The sequence below is a fragment of the Sciurus carolinensis genome, chromosome 11 (assembly GCF_902686445.1).
Source record: "Sciurus carolinensis chromosome 11, mSciCar1.2, whole genome shotgun sequence".
NCBI lineage: Eukaryota > Metazoa > Chordata > Mammalia > Rodentia > Sciuridae > Sciurus > Sciurus carolinensis.
The window spans coordinates 5,518,054-5,537,322 of record NC_062223.1 but is presented as its reverse complement, the minus strand read 5'-3'; the positions used below and the strand labels follow the sequence as shown (position 1 = coordinate 5,537,322).

General features: G+C 60.4%; 1 protein-coding gene and 1 long non-coding RNA gene across 8 annotated transcripts in view; one reads left to right on the top strand and one right to left on the bottom strand.

Moving 5' to 3' along the window:
- Kcnq1 (potassium voltage-gated channel subfamily Q member 1) overlaps nt 1-19,269 on the bottom strand; it is a 307,534-nt gene that overhangs the window by 137,968 nt on the left and 150,297 nt on the right. For 4 of the 6 annotated variants that reach the window (XM_047518656.1, XM_047518655.1, XM_047518658.1 and 1 more), the window contains one exon: nt 16,572-16,692. The exons of the other annotated variants lie outside the window; for them this stretch is intronic. In XM_047518656.1, the coding sequence (XP_047374612.1) occupies nt 16,572-16,692 (121 nt within the window). The remainder of the gene's footprint in view (nt 1-16,571; nt 16,693-19,269) is intronic. 6 annotated transcript variants of the gene reach the window in all.
- LOC124960102 (uncharacterized) overlaps nt 1-19,269 on the top strand; it is a 96,883-nt gene that overhangs the window by 9,475 nt on the left and 68,139 nt on the right. The window lies entirely within an intron of this gene.

The following is a 19,269-nucleotide window of genomic DNA, read 5'->3' as shown; positions in this document are numbered from 1 at the left end:
CCCCCATCAGTCGGGCCTCCTTGACAGGGGTTAGCGCCTTGGGAAGACCCAGTCCCGGGTCCTGGAACAGCCCTCTGGGCACACAGGGGCGCATTACCCACCAGTCCCTCTGCAGAGTGCTGTGCTGTGTGCAGTGGGGACCCAGGCAGCCTGCCCTCCCTGACTCTGCTTCTAGCCCTCGACTAGTCCTGTGAGGCTGGGAATTGAGCCCCTCAGCTGAGAGGCAGGAGGCCCAGAAATGGTGGTGAGGCTGGCTGAGCCGACGCCACCTCCACCCCAGCACTGGGTGTGTCCTGCTCTACCCGGGCAGCCTTCTGGGCCTCTGCAGGGAGCTGGTGCTCAGACCTCACTGCACGTGCTTGTAGGCCAAGACTTCCAGATGCCCCCTACACAGGACAGCTAACGTTACTCCCTGGGGTCCCTGTCCCCAGGGCTGGGGCCTGCCAGCACTTGACCCTGAGCTCTTGCTTCTCCTGAGCAACCCCAGTGCTATCCTGTCCTTGCCCTTGTTCACTAGGATGACGGGCCAGGTGCGCTCAGACGTTCATGGTCCTCGACTGGGCTGCTGCCGCCCGAGGCTGGCTGCTGGGCAGACGCACATGAGGGACTCTGTCCAGAGTCCCTTTGCCCCTCTGGGTTATGGCAGGGGGTGCTTGCTTCACAAGGGATAGGCCACTGATTCTGGGCTAAAAACAGGGCCAAAGCTGTAGAACTTCCTTCCCTTGCACAGGGTTTGCCCCAAGTGGGGAACCCACGTCTGGTATAGCAGGCATGCTCTCTGCAGCCCGATCTGGGTCTGTGGGCAGATCCGCTCACATGGAGAGCGGCAGCCCAGTTCCCACAGGTGCCAGAGCTGCAGGTGAGGCTCTGCACAGGGGTGGGTGAGATACCCATGGCACCGTTGGTAGGAATTGCCTCAGGATAGACAGGGGAAGTGGTGATGCCCGGCCTCTGGGCGGAGGTGTCCCAAGTCTCCTGATGGGGGCTGGGCATCTTAGCACTGTTGACATGCCAGGTGTGCAAGCTCCGCCCCCAGCCTAGAGCTAATAGGACTGCCCAGCCTGTGCACAAGCATGGTCTGGGGCCAGGGCTCAGGGGACTGGCCTCTGGGGCCAGCAGCAGTTCTGGGTGGGGATGTTCACTCCATGCTGCAGGGCCTGAGGCTGGAGCAGGCCAGGGGAGAGGAAAGGTGTGAAAGCTTGTTCTTAGGAAGGGATAGAAAACCCCGGCCGTGCAGCCTCAAGGCAGGGCACTGGCCCACACCTCGCCTTCCACTCTCTGCTTTGTGCAGGGAAAGCCTTAATGAGACCTGCCCTTGGGTCTTAGGGTGCCCCCTGGAGGTGGCTTCCCTTCCTGCTCCTGCCCAGGCAGGCCAAGCTGAGGGCCTTTCCCAGGCTCTGCAGCCTAAGGAAGTACTCAGGTGACCACCAGCTCCCAGAAGGCTACCCTCAACTGCAAGGCCACCGACAAGGGGTGGTTAGTTCCCTCTGCTCAGAAGCCACCCAGGGAACCAGAGGAGGCAGGTCCACTGCTTTCCCAGCCTAGCAGTGGAAAGGGAGGACGGGAAGGCAAGGTCAGCAAGGAAGTTCTGAAACGTCTGTTTGCCAAAGCGGCATGTGCTCAGAGGAAAGAGGATGTTGCTGTGAGCTAAGGAGTGAGTGGGATGGGTACCCTGGCCTACTAGGGCGGGTCTCGAGGGGCAGCAGGCCCTGGGCCCCATGCACACTCTGCGCCACCCCAGAAGAGAGACGGCAGGAAGAGATGGGCTGGGTTGCTCAGCCACCCCAGCTTCCCCTCGGTTAAGTGACTTAGTCCCCCCAGAGAAGGGACCTGGTAGGATCAGTAACAAACAGTGCCTGTCTCCTGGCAGAGCCTGACCAAGCCCCAGTGGGCACTTCTTTTCCTCAGTGTGGGGTGCCCTCTTCTTCAAGGGAAGCATTCTCTTAAGAGCTGGTGAGGACGCCTGGTGGCCTGGTGGTGAGGACTGAATCACTTGCTCTGAGCTGCCCTGACGCAAGGATGAGGTGAGCGCAGCTTTCTTAGCCAAAGAAGGGTGGCCGCCTGAGGCGCTTCTCGTCACCGAGCAGCAGAGCCAGAGCTCGAGTTCTGTCCAGCCAGACTGTCACAGAGAGTGCCTTTGGCCCCCTTCTGTCATGGCTTGAAGGAGAGAGGGAGCATGAATGTGGGCCAGGGAGAAGGAGCTGATAAGGCCTGCCTGCGAGGTGGAGGTCCGGACTCGGCGCGTGGAGCAAGAGGCGCCAGCCCTGAGGCCTGGTGCATCTGAGCTGAGCCAGGACCAGAGCCACCATCAGGGGAATGTGGAGGGGCCAGGGCTCAGGCCAGGCTTCTAGGCCGGGGTCTGGAACTGAGAACGTCAGGGCTGTCCCTGCAGCCATGTGAAGGGCCAGGCTGGACGGGCAGTGCTTTGGATGAGTTGGCATTTCAGGGCAGCTGTGCTGTTGGCCACTGGGTAGGGCCTCCTGTCCCAGGTCTTAGGTCTGCTCTCCTCGGCAGTTTGAAGTCTTCACTCTGAACTAAGCCTGTGCTTTAACGAGTCACGTTTTACTAGGAAAGCTGTTGCTGATGGAATCACCTTTGATTCCTCCTTCTCCCAGTACCCTGGGAGGAAGCCTTGGCCTCCCGGCAGCACCCTAGGAATCGGCATTTGTGGACAGCAGTGGTAGCACAATGGCCTCATGTTTGCCAGGGAGAAACTGGCCCTGAGCATCAGGTCTTGTAAACCAAGCTGCTGCTGCCTGTGCTCAGCTGGGTGGCTGGGGACCCCTGCTCCGTCCTCACCTGCTGTGTGTGGCCACAGCGCTCGCTAACACGGCCTGCCCCACGCCTCTGAGTCCGCGAGCTGCAAATCTGGGAACAAGGCCTGCAGGTCCTAGGGACTTGGGGCAAGAAGCCCACCACCCCCAGGAGGGTCCTCACACAGGGAGGGTGTGAGAACACAGAGCCAAGTGGCCTCACTGTGCACACACCTGAGTTCCTCCCCAGGTGCACCATCTTCTGTCTGGGAACATCTGTTGTCCCCAAGCCTTGGTTTCTTGATCTGCAAAAGTAGGACGATTCCTTCCATACGAGACCCCTGGCGGGTCCCCAGTCACTGCACTCCTGCCTTTCCCTGCCCTTCTGGAGTGGCAACAGAGCGGGAGGGCTATAGGGGAGAGGTCCGTGGCCAGATGCCCTCTGGTGGACTTTGGACCCTAGCTGCCGAGGACAGGAGAGCGGGGACACAGGCCTTGGTGGGAGCTCCGAGGTACCACTGCCACTCCAAGGTCTGCATTGGCCTCGGGGCCCAGGACCACCTTTGGGGACCTGGCCTGGTCCCAGCCCCTGACTGTCCTCACAAGCGTCCTTACTTTGTTTGTCCAGGTGTTTCTTCATCAAACGTTCACCCAGGCACCGTGGGGCTCCGTGTGGATTAGGCACTGGAGATAAAGCACCGGATAGAGACCACGGGTGTGACCGAGGGAGTCACACATTAAGACAGAGGGGAGGCGTGTGTCCCCTGAAGCCCAGTCCTCTGACCTGGGAAGGGCAGAGGGTTAGCAGGAGCTCCGCATGTGTGAAGAGGACCCCGAGAGGACGCGTGGGGGTAGGGCGTCCCGGGCGGCCCACTGCTGCCTGGCCTTGTGACCTGGGCCCTAGGCTTAATCCCCGAGTCCCGAGTCCCGGGCTGATTATCTCTAAAACAGACATGATAACATCTCAGTCCAAGGCTGTTGTGGAGACTGGGGTGTTGTGTGCAGGGCCAGCAGAGAAGGAGTGAGCCCAGGTGCTTGGCCAGCTTGTGCTGCCTCACCTGCACCTTAGAGCCGGCTGCCGGGGAACACCTGGACCCGGGCACCGCACTGAATCCTCTCGTCCCCTCGCATAGCAGCCCTCCTAGCCTGCCACCAGCTGGGGTGGGCAGGGGCACACCAGATCCCCACCAGAGCTCACGGTGTGCGCACAGGCGGGGACACAGCCAGGAACTCTCGGAAAGGCGAGCTCGTCTGGTGAAGAACAGTTCCTGTAAATCAGTAAGGTGAGGGGTTTGAGAAAGTCCAAAGGGTGTGAAGAGGCGGCTCACAAAAGAAAACCCCAGGCTTTTAATCTTCGGAAAAGATAAAAACACTTGCCAGAACAGAGGTATAAATCAAAGCTCCATATAATCCCGTCCGCTGACTAGTGGAGACCGCACCACGACCCTCACTCGGGAGCCGGGCCGCAGGCGGGTGCGTGCCGCGCGCTCAGTGGGGACAGGGCAGCGTGTTTGGCAGTACCTACCCACACACGAGAAATGTCTGGGTCTCACTGGGAACGGGGGAGGGACCTCTTGGAGTGAATCCACTTAAGATGGAGACCGAAGTGTTATAACAGTGTTCCCAGTACGACTGGGAAGTCACCTTGAAAAATGATGACAGTGGTGGAAAAAGCCGTTCTATCCCACAAATAACCACAGTAACTATCATTCAAATAAGTGCTCTTTTTAGGAAAAGAAGAACGAGTTGGGAGGACTATTGGTTTGTTTCGTAGCATCTCCTGCCCAGTGAGGGCCTCGGGCCTCTGTGGGGCGTGGCGGGGCTCCGCAGCTCCTACGGGCCGGCTTGTGCGCCGTCTCATTGGCCCTTCTTGCCATCTGGCACCAGCCTGGGTCTTCTTCCACCTGGTAACTGCCCCACTGTCCAATCTCTGTTGGGGAAATGCTCCGCTCTCACTTGCCCTCACAGAATGAATTCCTCTTCAGAAGCGATTCACTGTGTGTGCTTTATGTTGTCTCTGGTGGACAAGGACAGCCCGGAAAGAGACGGGTCAACAGGGATGCAAGCAGGGGTGGGATGGGCAGGGGACCCGGTGCCGAGTGGGGAGGGATGTTGCAGAGGGAGCTAATTTCATAAGTGGTGGGTTCATTAGCGAATATATCTGAATGGTTCCTGGCTATTTTTAGCTGCCCTATACATCCATCAATAGGGGACTTGTTCCATAAATCACGGCACAATGGGGCTCTGCAGCTGTTAATAAATAAAAGGAGATTTGCTCGATGTCGTAATATAGATCCCTCTCCAGAACATACCAGCATCTTCCCTTTTCAATGGTGCACACTGGTGCTGAGAACTTGCCAAAAACCAGAGGGCTCCCCAGGCAGATCCGAGAGGTTTTTCACAGCGTGACCTCTGCAGAGACAGGAGGACCCAGTGTAGCACGCGGCTGTCACTCCATATTCCTTAAACGCAAACCATCTCGCCCCTGGCCACCTCCTGCCCGACCACAGTTGTGTCATTGTGGCGTTTGAAGTGCCGGAAACCTTCAGGCCTGCTCATTGGAAGCCCCTCAAGCACCATCCATTTCTGTGGGCACCTCTGAAGGGTGGCAGTGTGACCCTCTGACCTTGCTGGTGTTCCCCAGCCCACCTAGAGTGCCCCTCCACTGCCACTGCGTGCCTTTGCTAGGCCCCGCAGGCCTGCGTGTTCACTAGAAACGGGGCTGCCCCCCAAGAGACCTTGGCTCCCACCTGAGCAGAACGGTGAGCTCGGCTGTCTGGGGGGAGCCCAGCCTGGGGGCAGAACGGAGGCTGCACTGCCCAGCCCTGAGGACGCAGCTCTTCGTCTGTGCTGTGGAGTGGCTGTTGGGCACAAAGATGTCCTAACACGCATGTGCTCAGGCCAGGATGGTCAGTCCCCTGTGGTCTGCTCGAAGGGAGGCAGTGCCCACCCGACTGGAGGTCCTGGCCGGTGGCCATGCTGCTGCGGGCTAGAGAGAGGAGCCCTGAGTGGTGTTCACAGGAAGCCCTCCGGGAGGCCCAGCAGGGCACTCGGCCGGCTCCCATCACACGCCCTCTGTTCACCCTGTGCGCGGAGCCCATCTCCCTGATCTCTTGGCACAATACCCCCACGCTGAACGTCCACCGGCTGCAGGTGATGGTGGCCACGCACAGCTCCGTGGGCCGGGTGCGTGGCGGGCTTCGAGGCGGCCCCTCCCCAGGTGAGGTGCGGGTCTGGGCAGGGGCTGCACAAGGAGGTCTTTGAAGAGGAGGCAGAGCCACGTCAGGTAGGCCCTGGAGGCCCGCAGGAGCCAGGCCTGCAGACCCTGGGTTTCCTGGGCCGCGGACCTGCGCGTGGGCCCCGGCGCCTCCAGAGCTCCCCGTGGGCGAGTTTGAAGGACGCCATTGCGCGCCAGGGGCTCTGGCTGCTGAGTCGCAAGCGGTGTGGGAGTTCCGTGTGACTGCCGCTACTTTCCGGCCACCTTCGGTCTTGATGCCGTCGCTCGGTCATCCCCTTGACGTTTGTGTGGGCCCAGCAGCTCTCTGCCGCACACCCACGGCCTACGCTCCTTTCTCTTCCGCTCTAACTCGGCTCCATTTCGTGCTCACGTTTGGTGCTGCCAGAAGTCGGCTTTGGGGAGGGCGAGCTCTCTGCGATCCTCGCAGCGGCAGCGTGGCCGGGCTGGGTCGGCCCTGGCTATTCTGGGCAAATGACACAGTGTTGACCTAAGAGGGGCCTCAGCTCTCACTGCGGGGCCACCGCCCCCAGTGCTGGAGAAGAGGCCGTGAGCCCACACCAGGCCTGCGCACTCGGGATATGTCCACACAGCCCCTCCAGGGGCTCTGCCCTGGCACCCCCTGCCACACCTGGGTTCTGGCAGAGAGCTGGGCGGGAAGAAGCCGGCCGAGTGCCCGCCATGTAAAAGGGAAGGAAGAGAAAGCTCCAGTCAGCCCCAGAGGCGAGGCCTGGAAAGAGTCGCAGCTGGAGCCACACAAAGGACCGTTCAGACCCTGCAGCCAAGGTGCCCACTGAGCACTTTTTTTTTTTTAACAGCTATTAGGGTGACAAGCCTTTCCAAAGGCCAGCAGTTGGCGCGGGTTTCCAGGAAGCTGGTCTGGCACTGGCTGGGATGGGAGCAACTTCAACAGTGCAGTTCAGAAGCAAGGAGTCATCAGGAAAGGTTTAAGGTTCAACAAACTTTTTGAATTATTTTGCAGAACGCTCTGGCTTTCCAATTCAAAGGCAGGCTCAGCTGCGGTGTCTTAACCCAGGGCTGGTTCAAAGGCAGCCCCTCCCGTGCTTCTCATTCCTTCACTAGGAGGTGTTTGCCTAACTCCCGGGGCCGCTTCGCAAGTGCCACCCAGGGTCCAGGAACACAGGGGCCATCTTCCCGCCCTGACAGATAACCCACCACCACACACCTCTCCCCTCCGGTCCCTGCTGTGTACATGCGCACCTTCCCGAGCAGGAAGCTGCTCTTTGCCAAGAGTGAGCAAAATTCAGATTTCTAGAGGGCGTCCTTGGCCCCCAGTTCCACTGAACAAGGAAGAAAGGTCCTAGTGTGTGTGTCGGGGCTGGGAGAGGGGCCTCCATCTGCTCAGGTCTCTCCGGGCCCCAAGAAAAACCCGCAGCTGGCTGTGCTCCCCCAGCCCGCCCCGCCTCCGCGACATTCCTTCCTTTCCTGAGCCCATGCGGGGTGGCCCCAGCAGCCCAGCTCCCACACCAGGGGTGGGGGATACCTAGCCTAGGCACCCCTGGGACGGCCAGCAGCACACCAAGAGGTTTCAGTCCAGGCCCAGGGCAGCTGGAAGGCTTGGAGGGGTCTCCTGAGGCAGGGTCCCCCGTGGGGTGAGACGCAGCTCCTGCCTGTCCACCAGACCCTGGGGCTGAGCTTTCATGCCTTCTCACAGCTCCTTCCAGGAAGTCCCTCTTCAGAGCCATCCGTCACTCTCCTGGCCTTCACGCTGGGACTTGGGAGTGAAGGGCTTGCTGCAGGGGCCACGTGGCCCTTCCCTGCCAGAGGCCCCACACACCCCTCCCCCACCCAGCTGAGCTCTTCCAAGCCCGAGATCCGGCATCTTTGGGAGTTAAATATTTACAGGAAAAGGCTGACATGGATGAGGTAAGTGAGCCAGGTGGCAGTCTGCAGTGCAAGTGGACAGGCTGGTCACTGGGCCTTGCACCCAGGTAGTGTGTAGGTAGAGAGAGCAACCCCCCGCAGGCTGTCTGTGATGAGCTCTGTGCCCAGGGAGGCCGGGTGCCCGTGCAGAGGGCCAGCAAAATCAAGGCCACACCAAGCTCCACGCCCAGCTCCTTGTTGGCTGATGAGACCGTTTTCAAATGCGAAGGCTTCCTGGTAGCCTGGGTAGCTCCGCTGAGATTGGTGCTGGGGGCGAAGGCTGAGGCTTTGCAGCCTGGGCCTTGGCACCTCACCTGGTCCCAGAGTCCAGAAGGGACGCTATGTCCAGTCACAGTTGGGCCTCTGGTCCCGGCTCTGGGGCACCTTCTGATGGATCCTGGGTCAGGAATGGTGCTGTCCCCTGTGGTCTTCTGGCTGTACCAGGAAGTCCGTTTTGACCGGTCATGCCTCTACTCTGCCAGCTTCTCCTTCCCGGCAGGGCCTGTGTCAGACTCAGTAGGGGGTCTCTGTCCCTTACTTCCTGGGGAAGGCCTGCAGGACCAGGCCCAAGGCCTCAAGTGCCACCTGCTCCCATAGCAGTCAAGTGTGGGCCTTAGCTAGGAAGTGCACAGGCAGCTCTGAGGACTGGGCTCCCTGGCCCAGCCTTGCTAAGGGACTGCTGGTGTCTGGTGCAGGCAGATGCGGACCTTGCCGGAACTGCAGGACAGCAGGCCTCTGGCCTCGGCCTCGACCTCCAGGCAGGGCCCTCTCATCTCGGATCCTGGGCTCCCACTCCCCCTGTCGTCCACCTCCTGACTACTACAGTGATGTTTTCACAAAAACCTAGGCCATGTGGTCTGACAGGGTGACTTCCCAGTGCAGGGACAGGCTGAGGGTGGAAGGGCCTGGCAGCACAGGCTCCTCGGCATGGCCATGGAACCTGGGAACCTCGGGAAGACAGGTCAAGCGAAGCCCTCCTGAGCCCCTGCTGGAGAGCTGTGCTGCGCCCCACGCACCCACAGCCTCAGCTGGGGGCCATTACTGTCTGTCACCCCCCAAGGCCACTGTGCTGTGCAGTTCTGGCCCCTGCTTCTGTCCCTGGCTATTCCAGGCCCCCTGGAGCTCCTACCTGGAGCTCACACACCCAGCTTGAGGGGTTCATGGGACGTTTCAAAAGAAAAGCAGAAGAAAAGCATTCAAGTGTTTCAAACTGGAAGGGATTTGATTTAATTTAACAAATCTGGACATGAATGTAAAGAAAACACTGAGAAACAAACCCACCTCCAGAAGACCCAAGAGGGAGGATTAGGCAGACAAAGGATCCCCTTGGGGCAGAAGACAGCTGTCCGTCCAGGACAGGGAGAAGGGGAGGACACTGGAGCCCAGAGCAGACTGGGCTAGGCAGAGGGATAAGCCCAGGATGCACACGAAGACTTGAGTCAGAGGTCTCAAGCTGGCCTTTGTCCTGCTCTTTCTCCCCAGGCAGAGGCCAGCTGCCATGCTGGGCCCAGCCAGCCTGTGGGGAGAGTGCACGGGGCAGGAGCGCACGGCTCCGCACTCTGAGCAGCCTGTGGCCACCTGCCTCACGGGCACCTTATCGCTGTGCAGTCACTCTGCTGTCTGCCTCAGTTTCCCAGCAGGGCAACATAGACACTGGCAGGGCAGATTTAGAGCCGCTGGGCCACGCAGTTCTGATCTGGCATGAGGGCCCAGTGCCCGAGTCTAGGAAGTCGGGTAGAGTGAAAAGCTCCCTTGGAGCTCCTTTGAATAATCCTCTCAGAGCTTTTGGTACACCTCCTGCTGAGTTGCTCACCCATGGATGCAGAAGAGGCCCTGTGTGGGTGTCCAGGGCCCCTTGGGACAGTCGAGTGTCCATCCCCTCCTGGTACCCTCTTCAGAGTGAGTGCAGAGTGTGTTTAGGGAGAAGATGGAAGCAGGCGGCAGGGCCAGGGGAGGCTCTATGGAGGCCAGACCTGGACTCCATCTGCCTCGTCTTCACAAGGTTCCCATGGGGCCAGCCAGACTGGACACGTCCCATGTACCTCCTCTGCTGGCCAGCCGCTGCCATGGACATGCACCACAGGTGGGGTCTCTGCCCAGGATACCTGCTTTGTCCCTGGAGGGCTTGCACATGTAGCATGAGTGCCTCACGGAGGTTGTGGGCACGTGAGGAGCCACAGAGTTGGGCCACGCTGCATCCTGGGAGGACAGTCAGCCTTGCCCCTTGGTTTCCTTGCCAGGGATGTCAGGTCTGTGGTGTACCTGAGGCTGAACCCACAGAATCCTCAAGGCAGAAGGGGGCCACAGAATGTCGCGTGACCATGCACAGACCAAACTGCCATGGACCACTCCCTCCTGCCCGCGGGTCACAGAATCCCGGTGCCATTACTGCCCCTCTGCTGGCCTGCCACCCCCAGGACTCTAGACTGGCTCCTACCACACAGACCCAGGCTCGCCCAGAGACCGGTAACTGGAATGACCAGTCCCTGTTCTTTTGGAAGCCTCAGCTTCCCCTCCCATGGACCTGGGTGACCAAGCCCACTAGGTAGCCTCCAGCTCACCAAGGCTGTGGCTGTGTCTCAGGCAGCTGCAGCACCTGCCATCATCCCCAGCACAGAAGTGCACACAGTGGTGCTCAGTTAATGCTCTTGGGAGTTCAGCATATTCTGTGTGTCTGTTGGTCACGCACGGGTTTCCCAGGGACAGGCCCGTCACGCGCAGGGCCGAGGGGGGCTGGGTGCTAATGAGAACAAACGACAGAAGGGCCCTGGCTCCCCATTGTGACCGCCGGGGGGCACACGAGTCCTCTGCCCTCCCTTCCGAGTCCCTCCTCAGAGCAGAGCCGTGGGTGCCAGGTTTCTGCCTGTGCCACCAGGAGCCACACGGCATACGAGCCCCTTTCCCAGCTACTTGGGGCTTCCCCTGCTGCCGACTCCAGGCTGTCCTGTGGCCTGGACTCTTGACCTCTGGGTACAGCTTGTTAAGGACAGCACCTGATGGGCTGGCCCCGTTTGTGTCCCACAGAAACTTAGGACCTGGGAGTTTTAAAGATTCTCCACCAGGAAGCAATGTCCTCATGGGGTTTCCCATCCCAGTGTGAAATTTGACATTGGCAGCCCACCCCCCATCAGTTGTGTGGCTGGACACCTGATCCCATGTCCTTGAGTTCTTATGCCAACACCATGCAGCTCCTAGAGGCCCCAGGCTCCCATGGGCAGGAGGGGACCCTGGCTGGCCAGGGTTTCCTGGTGGACATTGTCCCTAGGCCTGGTGAACACATAGCAAACAAGCTATCAGTGGATGAGAGTTAGGCTGTCGAGTCGTCCGCAGCCATCGTGCCGCAAACCGTAGCGCACAGAGAGGAAGGACGAGCCCACTGGACCAGGGACACGAGGGCCAGCGACCCCAGGATGGCACGGGGCCCATCCAGAGGTCCACTGCCTGGAGAAGAGGTTTCACAGGGACACTGCGGGCGAGGCAGAGGCTCTAACAGGACACCAAGCCGTCACCAGAGCCTGTCAGCCTGTCAGCGTGCTGCAGGGCATGGTGTGTGGCCCAGGGCACAGAGTACAACTCCAATCTGACCAGGGGACCGAGGGTCCAGAAATAGCCACACGTCGGCAGTGAGCTGATTTACAACCGTGCCGATCCTCAGGGAGGGGGCAGAGGAAGCACCGCCCCATAAAGGTGCTGAGTCAGGTGGGTCCCTCGGAGGGAGAAGCGAACCTTGGCCTGGGCCTTGCGGTACTGGGAAGATCCACTTCAGATGGACTGCAGATCCCCTGCGAAAGGTGGACTGATAAAGCTCGGGACACACCAGAGTATCTTTATGACCATGGAGCAGTCTGAGTTTCTTAAGTAGGACGTGAGCAGCACTATCCAGAGAGGACATGTCTGATTAACTGGACCACATTAAAATGAAGACCTGTTCATCAAAAGAGGCCGTCAGGAGAGGGGACAGGCAGCCCGCAGGGGGGACAGTGCTTGCGGTCCACGTACTGACATCTTCCCGAGCTCCCTGAGGCACCAAGGACTGCAGCGTGCCGAGAAAAGACCGCCGACAGGCAGGACGTGTGGACACTGTGCAGAGGGCCAAGAGAACGCGAGCAGGCCTCAGGTCCGCTGGACACCAGGGCACTACCAACTAAAATCACCATCTGATGCCACCAGACACCTACACACAGCTGGAGAGTGGAGAGGGCAGGAGCGACTGCATGGGGGGCGTCCGACAGTGTTCCCTCACGGCACCCAAGGCCACTGGTGACTAGGTACCTGCTCTCCAGAAGCAACACTGTCTGACCACCTAAAGCACGCACATAGTCTTCCTAGCCACCTCACACTGGGGACTGTCCAGTGGCCATGGACAGTGGAATGAATAACCAAGAGCAGGCCAACCCAGCCCTCAAGGGCCTGGCGGAGCAGGGAGGAGAGGCTTGGCATGTCCCCAGCAAAGGCCACTGAGTGTGGAGGTGGACGGCCGCGTGGTTCTGCCTCGGTGAAGCTCGGACGCCGCACAGCTGCTGTTGCTGCTGGGAGCCAGGGCTTCCTCTCAGGGCGCTGGGGACAGGAAGGGGCTGGGGTGCCTCCTGGGGGCTGCATGCACGGTCCCAGGGGACAAATGCATAGCACGCCTGGTGCTGCATGCTTCCCTCCTGAGCCACAAGTTCAAAACCACGCCTCGTACGAGGACAGGCCCTTCGGAGCCTGGCTCGGGAGAGCTCCATCTTGGGTCGGTCACCCCTTCCAGTTCTAGGCAGAACACGTGCGGAGACGTCTGGGACCCCCCCCACAACCGGGGGCTATCTCCTGACAGCACCAGTGCCGTGTGAAGTCACTTTGCCCTCTGGCCACCTCTGTGGTGTACACGCGCTTACCAACACTGCATGCCTGGTCAGGGAGCTGGGTGGCGTCCTGCACGAAGGCTGCAGTAGCCATGCTGAACCAGCGGAGACCGAGGCCTGGCTGCCCTTCTCAGGGCCGTCCATCTGCAGAGTGGGGCCCCCTCCTCGAGCGGTAGCCCCGAAGGCCAGCGCATCCTCCTCACTTGCAGGGATGGAGGAGGGGAAGCTTGGGAAGCTTGGGAAGGCCGGGCCACTGGGGGCTGCTGCAGCTGGGCCGGTGCAGGCTGGGAGCAGATCGAGGGCATCCCTTTCCCACTGAGCCTCTCTGCCTCGCTGTTAATTTAATTAGGAGGACACTTACCACCCGCTCCATGTGTTTCAGAGTCGGGTTTGAGCCTGGCCGGGGCCGTGTGGGACTCTGACAGGGATCCTGTGACTCATGCAGCTGTGCACAGCCCCCGCCCTGCTCCCGTGGGGCGTCCTTGGCACTTGTGTGGACAGAGGTGATCTGGAGCCTCACAGAAGACAGGACACAGGTCTGAGAAGACAAGCTGGGCTCATCTGTTCCTGGCAAGCCCCCGCCACGTCCCCCAGGACCTGGACCTCGCCGTACTTTTCCACTCGGGTTTGTGGGCCGAGACCCAGAGTGAGGCCCTCCAGAGCTCGCTGCAGTGCCGTGCCTGGCGCTGAGCGGCCCTTCAAGGGCTGAGCCCAGTGCCAGCCTTGCGGCGTTTGCCCCCATTTCCAGAAGGCACAGCTGGCCCCAGCCTCGCTGGCAGACATGGAATTCAGGAGACGTTAGTACTGATGTGGACAAAAGCCAGGCCACAGTGGCCTCGCTGGAAAAGGGAACTTGAACGTCTTGGCTTGAGACTCTGCAGGGTCCAGGAGAAAGCTGAAGACATGGAAATCCTAATTAACGTGCACAGGGCTGGTGTTGCTCAAGGAGCTCGAAGCTGTCATGCTGTAAGAGGCCAGGCAAGCACATGCTCACCAGGGCGGCCCTCGGTCACCTGGAGCTGCCTGCAGCGACCAGCCTGCAACCAGCTCTCTCGGCCGCGCTTGTGCCGTCTGCCCAGCCTTGGGGCCCCAGTCTCCCCGTACCCATCTGAGTGGACAGGGTACCCCCCACGGTGAGAGGGTCTAGTGAACACAGGCTGAGGCTTGTCTATCCAAGATGTCACAACTAAGATGGAGTGGGCTCAGGGACCAGACGTCACGCAAGGACCTGTCATGGAGACTGTGCAGTGGGCCTGGCAGACACAGCTCTCTGGCTAGTGGTGGCTCTTGGGCTGTCCCGCTTGGGCATCCATGTACAACTCCTGAGGTTCCAGGCCAGTCCTGGCTGGCTCAGGAGCTGGGGTGGGGACTCCAGCAGTGGTGGTAAGGGAGGCTCACCCAGGCCACGCTGCACGTAGCTGAGCTCAGAGCTGCGGTGCCCCTGCCCCAGGCCTGTGTTGGCAGGGTGGGGGGTCCTGCCAGGCTGTGTATGCCACCTGCCGTCTCAGGGTGATGGAGTGGGACAGGCCACAGGGGCACACACTGGCCGTGGTTTGGGGAGCTGGTGCTTAGGACCAGAGGCTGCAGCCACCCCACCTGAGTGCCCAGCTACTGCCTGAGGTGGGGCGACTGAGGAGGCACCAGACGACCGGGTCCTCCTGGCCACAGACGAACCGAACAGGCACTCCAGACGGAGGGATGCCACATGTAAAGCACAGGGACAAACACAGGAGTGGTGGCCCACACTGTCCTACCAGGACCCTCAGTGCGAAGGACAGTAGGTAGGACAGAGTCCAGGGGACATCCCTTGGCCGTCGATGTGCAGGGTCCTCCTTCCCCTTGGAGGCCCCCCACGTGCTCCCCACAAAGGCCCCAGGCTCTGCTTCTCCCACCCGCCCTTCCGAAGCCCAAAGCCCGGCTTTGGGTGGAGGAGTTGGGGAACCTGAGGCGGCCGGGGCTCCCTTCCAGCCCGTTAGCCCCAGGAGGAGAGGTGTGGGCATGGCTGAGGTCCGGCCACCCAGGGCAGAGAAAGGGTGAGCTGACAGGGCCGGCCGAGCCCCTCTGTGCCCAGCGGTCCCTGCTCACCAGCAACTGTTTTTCACTAGGCCTGTGAGCCCCCCAAACTACCACTGGCCAACAGGCCCCGGAAAGAAGCTTCGCCCAGCCCCAGGGACCTTCCCGTAATCAAGGCTGCGGTGACCTCACCTCCCTGGGGCCCCGCAGGCGGGGAGAGCTGGAGAGGGAAACAGAACGTGTCTTTATTTATGCTTTTAATTTGAATTCTGGAGCTGGCCCAGCGTGGTGATACGTTTAACATCAGTGAAATGCTGAAGAAAAACGGATCTCTTTTTCGACAACCACCTCCCACCCACTCTGCCCCCTTCAGGTTCCCGTCACGTCCTTGTCCTTGGCACATACACCAGGGTGTGCTCATAGGAGCTCACCCATCCCAGGTAGCTGGAGCCTAGTGGAGTGACAGACAGGCATCAATGCAGGAGGCGAGGGGACATGGCCCCGTGTGCGCAAGGCGGCGTCCCAAATCGACACTGTGTCCACCTGGCCTGCCTGTCTCCAGGGTCAGGTGCAGCCTCGGCCAGGCCCATGGCCCTGGGGTCCCTGGACTGGGACGTGGCTGTGCCTGTGCCCTAGCTACCCCAGCTGGGCCTCCCCAGAAGGATGGCACCTGACTCCGAGGACACAGGTGTCCAGGGGCTAGTGAGGCCTGGTTGTCCAGTGAATGAGGCAGGCGATGGCCCTGCACGGCTGGAGTCGGTCTGCGCCAGGAGGACAGAGCATCAGGTTCCCCGTGGAGGTGGACGGTCAGAACAGGGAGGGCATCCTGGGGCCTGCTGGGGATCCCGGCACACTCCTGAGTAGCCTCTGAACCACACGACACAGCACCGGCCACACGACTCCAGTGTCTAACACGTAAGGTTCTCCCACGCCTCGCGCTCCCCGAGGCCCCGGCACAACACACACTGTCCTTCTGCCTCTGGTGCCAGCCTGCGTCTGCCCACCTGCCTGCTGACCCCTCTGCCCATGCCCTGCTCCTGCCAGGTGGTCTTGGGAGGTAGAGTCGCCCTGTTTCCAGTGACCTTGGCCTCCCCTGAGCCCAGAACACCATGGGCGCTGCCAGCCTTCCTGGGGCCTGGTGGCCTGGGCGGCCTGTGCAGGCCATGTCCTTCCTTGAGGTGGCCTCACTTTGGCCACCTGTCCCTGTCAGTCCCCTGGTTACTTGAGTGGACCCCAGTATGGGGGCTCCCAGCTCCTCAGCCACCTGCCAGGCTCAGGCCCCGTGGCACAGCTGCTCTGGTGCGGGACAAGCTCCCAGCCCCGGGAGCCAGAGAGCAGCGGTGCCCAGCAGGCCCACGCGCGTTATACCAGCTGGCCTTGCCAGCGTCTCTCGTGGCAGGAAGTGCAGCAGGGTTGGGTGCCGGGGTTGGCCGGGTGAAACTGTGACGTGGTGGGCACACATCCCGGGCCAGCGGTGCCTTGGGGGACGCACAGCCGGGAGGTGTGGAAAGTCAGCCATTTGCTCTACCTGCAGGAACCTGAGGCCAGCAGTGGCAACTGGCAGATGGCGCCCGCACCTGCCCCGTGGCTTTAGCCAGGGCTCCACAGGGAGGGCGGGGCGGGGGGCGAGAAAGACAATCTCGGATCTCGGCGCAGAAACCAGCATAAAACCGTCAGTCTCGTGTCCCCAGACTTGGCAGTGTCCCTGCTCTCCTCGGCCCCAGGGCCAGCCCTGGCAGCCACCGGCCCAGGGAGGGCGCTGGCAGGAGAGCAGGCCTTCCCCTGTGCCGAGGTGGCCCGCCGAGCCCCATGCTCCTCCAGCCCGACTGGAGAGCGGGCACTCACTGTGAGACGTGGGTGATGGGGGCCAGCAGCGTCTCCCCTTCCAGGTCCAGGTCCTCAGCGAAGCTGCTGGTTCTCAGGAAGTGGGCTGTGCTCACTTCCAGCAGCGTGGGACTCTTCCTCACTGTGGAGAAAGCAGTGGGCAGCACATCAGGCCTCCGCTGGGGGGTCGGTGAGCGGGGCCTTGGAACCAGGCAGAACACAGCCTGAGTGGCCGCCAAGGCTTCCTGCCGGGAGACCTGCGAGCTCCCAGGCCTGGCGAGGAGCGGCCGTGGCGACCAGGAGCTTCCACCTCAGCCGTCGGGCTTGCGTTGGGGGGCAGTGGGTGATGAGGGTGGCCCTAAGGGCCCATGGCCTCAGTGTCCTAGGATGGTAATGGCAGCGACCCTCCTCAGTGTGGGGCTTGCCTGGCCTTGGTTCTGGGCCTCGCCCAGCTTTGCACCTGCCAGGTGGGTCAGGTCTGGTGAGGCGGAACGCCCACTACCATGCTGGTGCCCGCACACTGGCAGCCACCGCCAGGAACACAGGGCAGCAGGACCTCGCCTGCAGGGAGGCACAGCCTGGCCCCCTGCTCTGGCCGTGATGCCTAGCCTGAGGGAGGCCTGTCAGTCTGAGGGCAGGCTGTGTACTCGGCTCCTGGGAGCCCGAGGCTCGCGTGGGGACATGGGTATGCCGAGCAGCACGGGCGTGGCAGCCCCGGCCCCAGTGCTTGCGCCCAGCCTGTCCTTGGTACGGGTGTTACTGCAAGAGGAGCGAGCGCCCCGGGAGCTGCAGCACTCAGGGCAGCACCCACCAGGTGGGAGTTGCTCTGTGCTTGTCTCTGTCCCTCCCGCTCTCCCGGGGGCACAGCCGTGGGCCCGACCAGCCCTTGGCCTCAACCTGCAGCGGTGCGGGCGCCTGTTCTGCAGACAGGGACCACACCCTCATTCTCAGAAGCTGGAGCGGGGAGGGTGTGTCCTTGGCGCGTCCATCAGAGTTGCTGGTCGACACCTGACCCCTCCCACTTGCCCTGGTCCTTGGGAAACTAGCTGTTGGTTCCCCTGGGGAGGCTGCCAAGTGGACGGGTCCCAGGAGGGCCGCGGGTCTCCCCTGTGCAGTGCCTCTCTGGGCGGTGCCTCAGGTTCCTCTCAGAGCTTCCTGTTCACCTGTCACTCATACTGCTCCTCACCTTCTAGGAGTTTTACACACTGGAGAGAAACCCTTTGTCACGGGAGGTAGAGACCTTTCTCAGTCCCTCCTTGGCCTTTTAACCTCAATTGTGTTATCTTATCATAGAAGAGGTTTTGTTTTGAATGATATATAATTTTGCTTTATGAAAAAGGAAGATTTCCCCATAGCCAAGTAGTCCAGCTGTCCTTTAGGTTCATTCCTAACAAAAGTATGCATGTATTCTCGCAGAGTCAGTCTCACTGCGGTTAGCGTCCTGCCTGGCATGTGAGGTGGTCATCCTCACAGAGAAGTCAGGTGATGTGAGTCTAAAGTTAAACTCGGAACGGTAAGATTATTTTGAAGGGAACAGGAGAAAATCCCCGGGACTTTGGTTTTGGCAATGAGTTTTCGAATATAGCACTAAAAGTTCAACCCATAAGAGAAAAAGAGTCAACAAAGGGGACTTTACCACAAATAAAGATTTGACTCTGTGAAAGACACTGTTCATGGTCTTGGGAAAAAATATTCACACATCACTTACTGAGTCAAGGACTAGTTCCAGAAGACATAAGGGATGCTTTTAATTCAACAGTAATAAAGCAAACAATCCAATGTAAAAATTGCATTATAAATAAGCACGTTAAAGATGCTTAGTCAACATCAGTAGTCACTGTGCAAATACAGACTGACCACGGTGTGGTACCACTACAACTTATAAGAATGCTTAAAACCAGAGAGACCCCGGCTGCTCGGCGCTCACGGGGAGCAGACCCATGGACCTCTGTGCTGCGGAGTGGAGCGGCCAGCCACCCTGCAGCAGGGCTCAGCAGTTTCCTGTAAGGCCTGGTGGTCCTTGCCCGGATGTTTATCCCAGTGAATGGGACGTGTCCATGGGGGTTGTACAAGTGGTACGCATACTAGGTACTGGGCCAGGGCTGGGGCACAGGGTAGTAGTCAGAAATGGCCGGTGAGCTTCCCGTGGAGACAGTGGACGGTTGCAGAAGCGCAGGTACACGTGTGCCCAGGTTAGGTACGTACGTATATTTTCTAGCTCTCTCCACGAGGAGGCAGGAGCAATGACACCCTCGCGGTGGCAAGCACACCCAGCGCCCAGGCCGTGGTCTCTAAACACCCAGCTCTCCAGGGAAAGCAGCCGGGCTGAGGGGCGTTCTAGGCTGGCATAGGGAAACCGAGGTGAGCCTCCTGTGTTTTCGAGTCTGGGAAGGAAGGAAAAACTAGAAAGGCATACGTGAAAAGGACCGAGTGTGTCCCAAGGACACTGCCGAATGGTGACCCAAACCAGAAGGAGGTGAGCAAAGCAGGTGTGGGTCCTCACTGAGAAGGCAGGCCTGAGGCCATGCGGGTGGAGACTGAGCCGGGGGGAGAGCCGCCTGGGAGCGTCTTCTGAGACAATTAGTTTAATAGGAGTGAAGTAAAGAGAACGCACCACAGTGGTATTCGCGGCACAAAAGATCCACAGATAAAATTAGTAGGTCAGACGTGGAAGAGAAACTTCAAGGACCTCCCCAAATATGCTTCGATTACTCTGGTG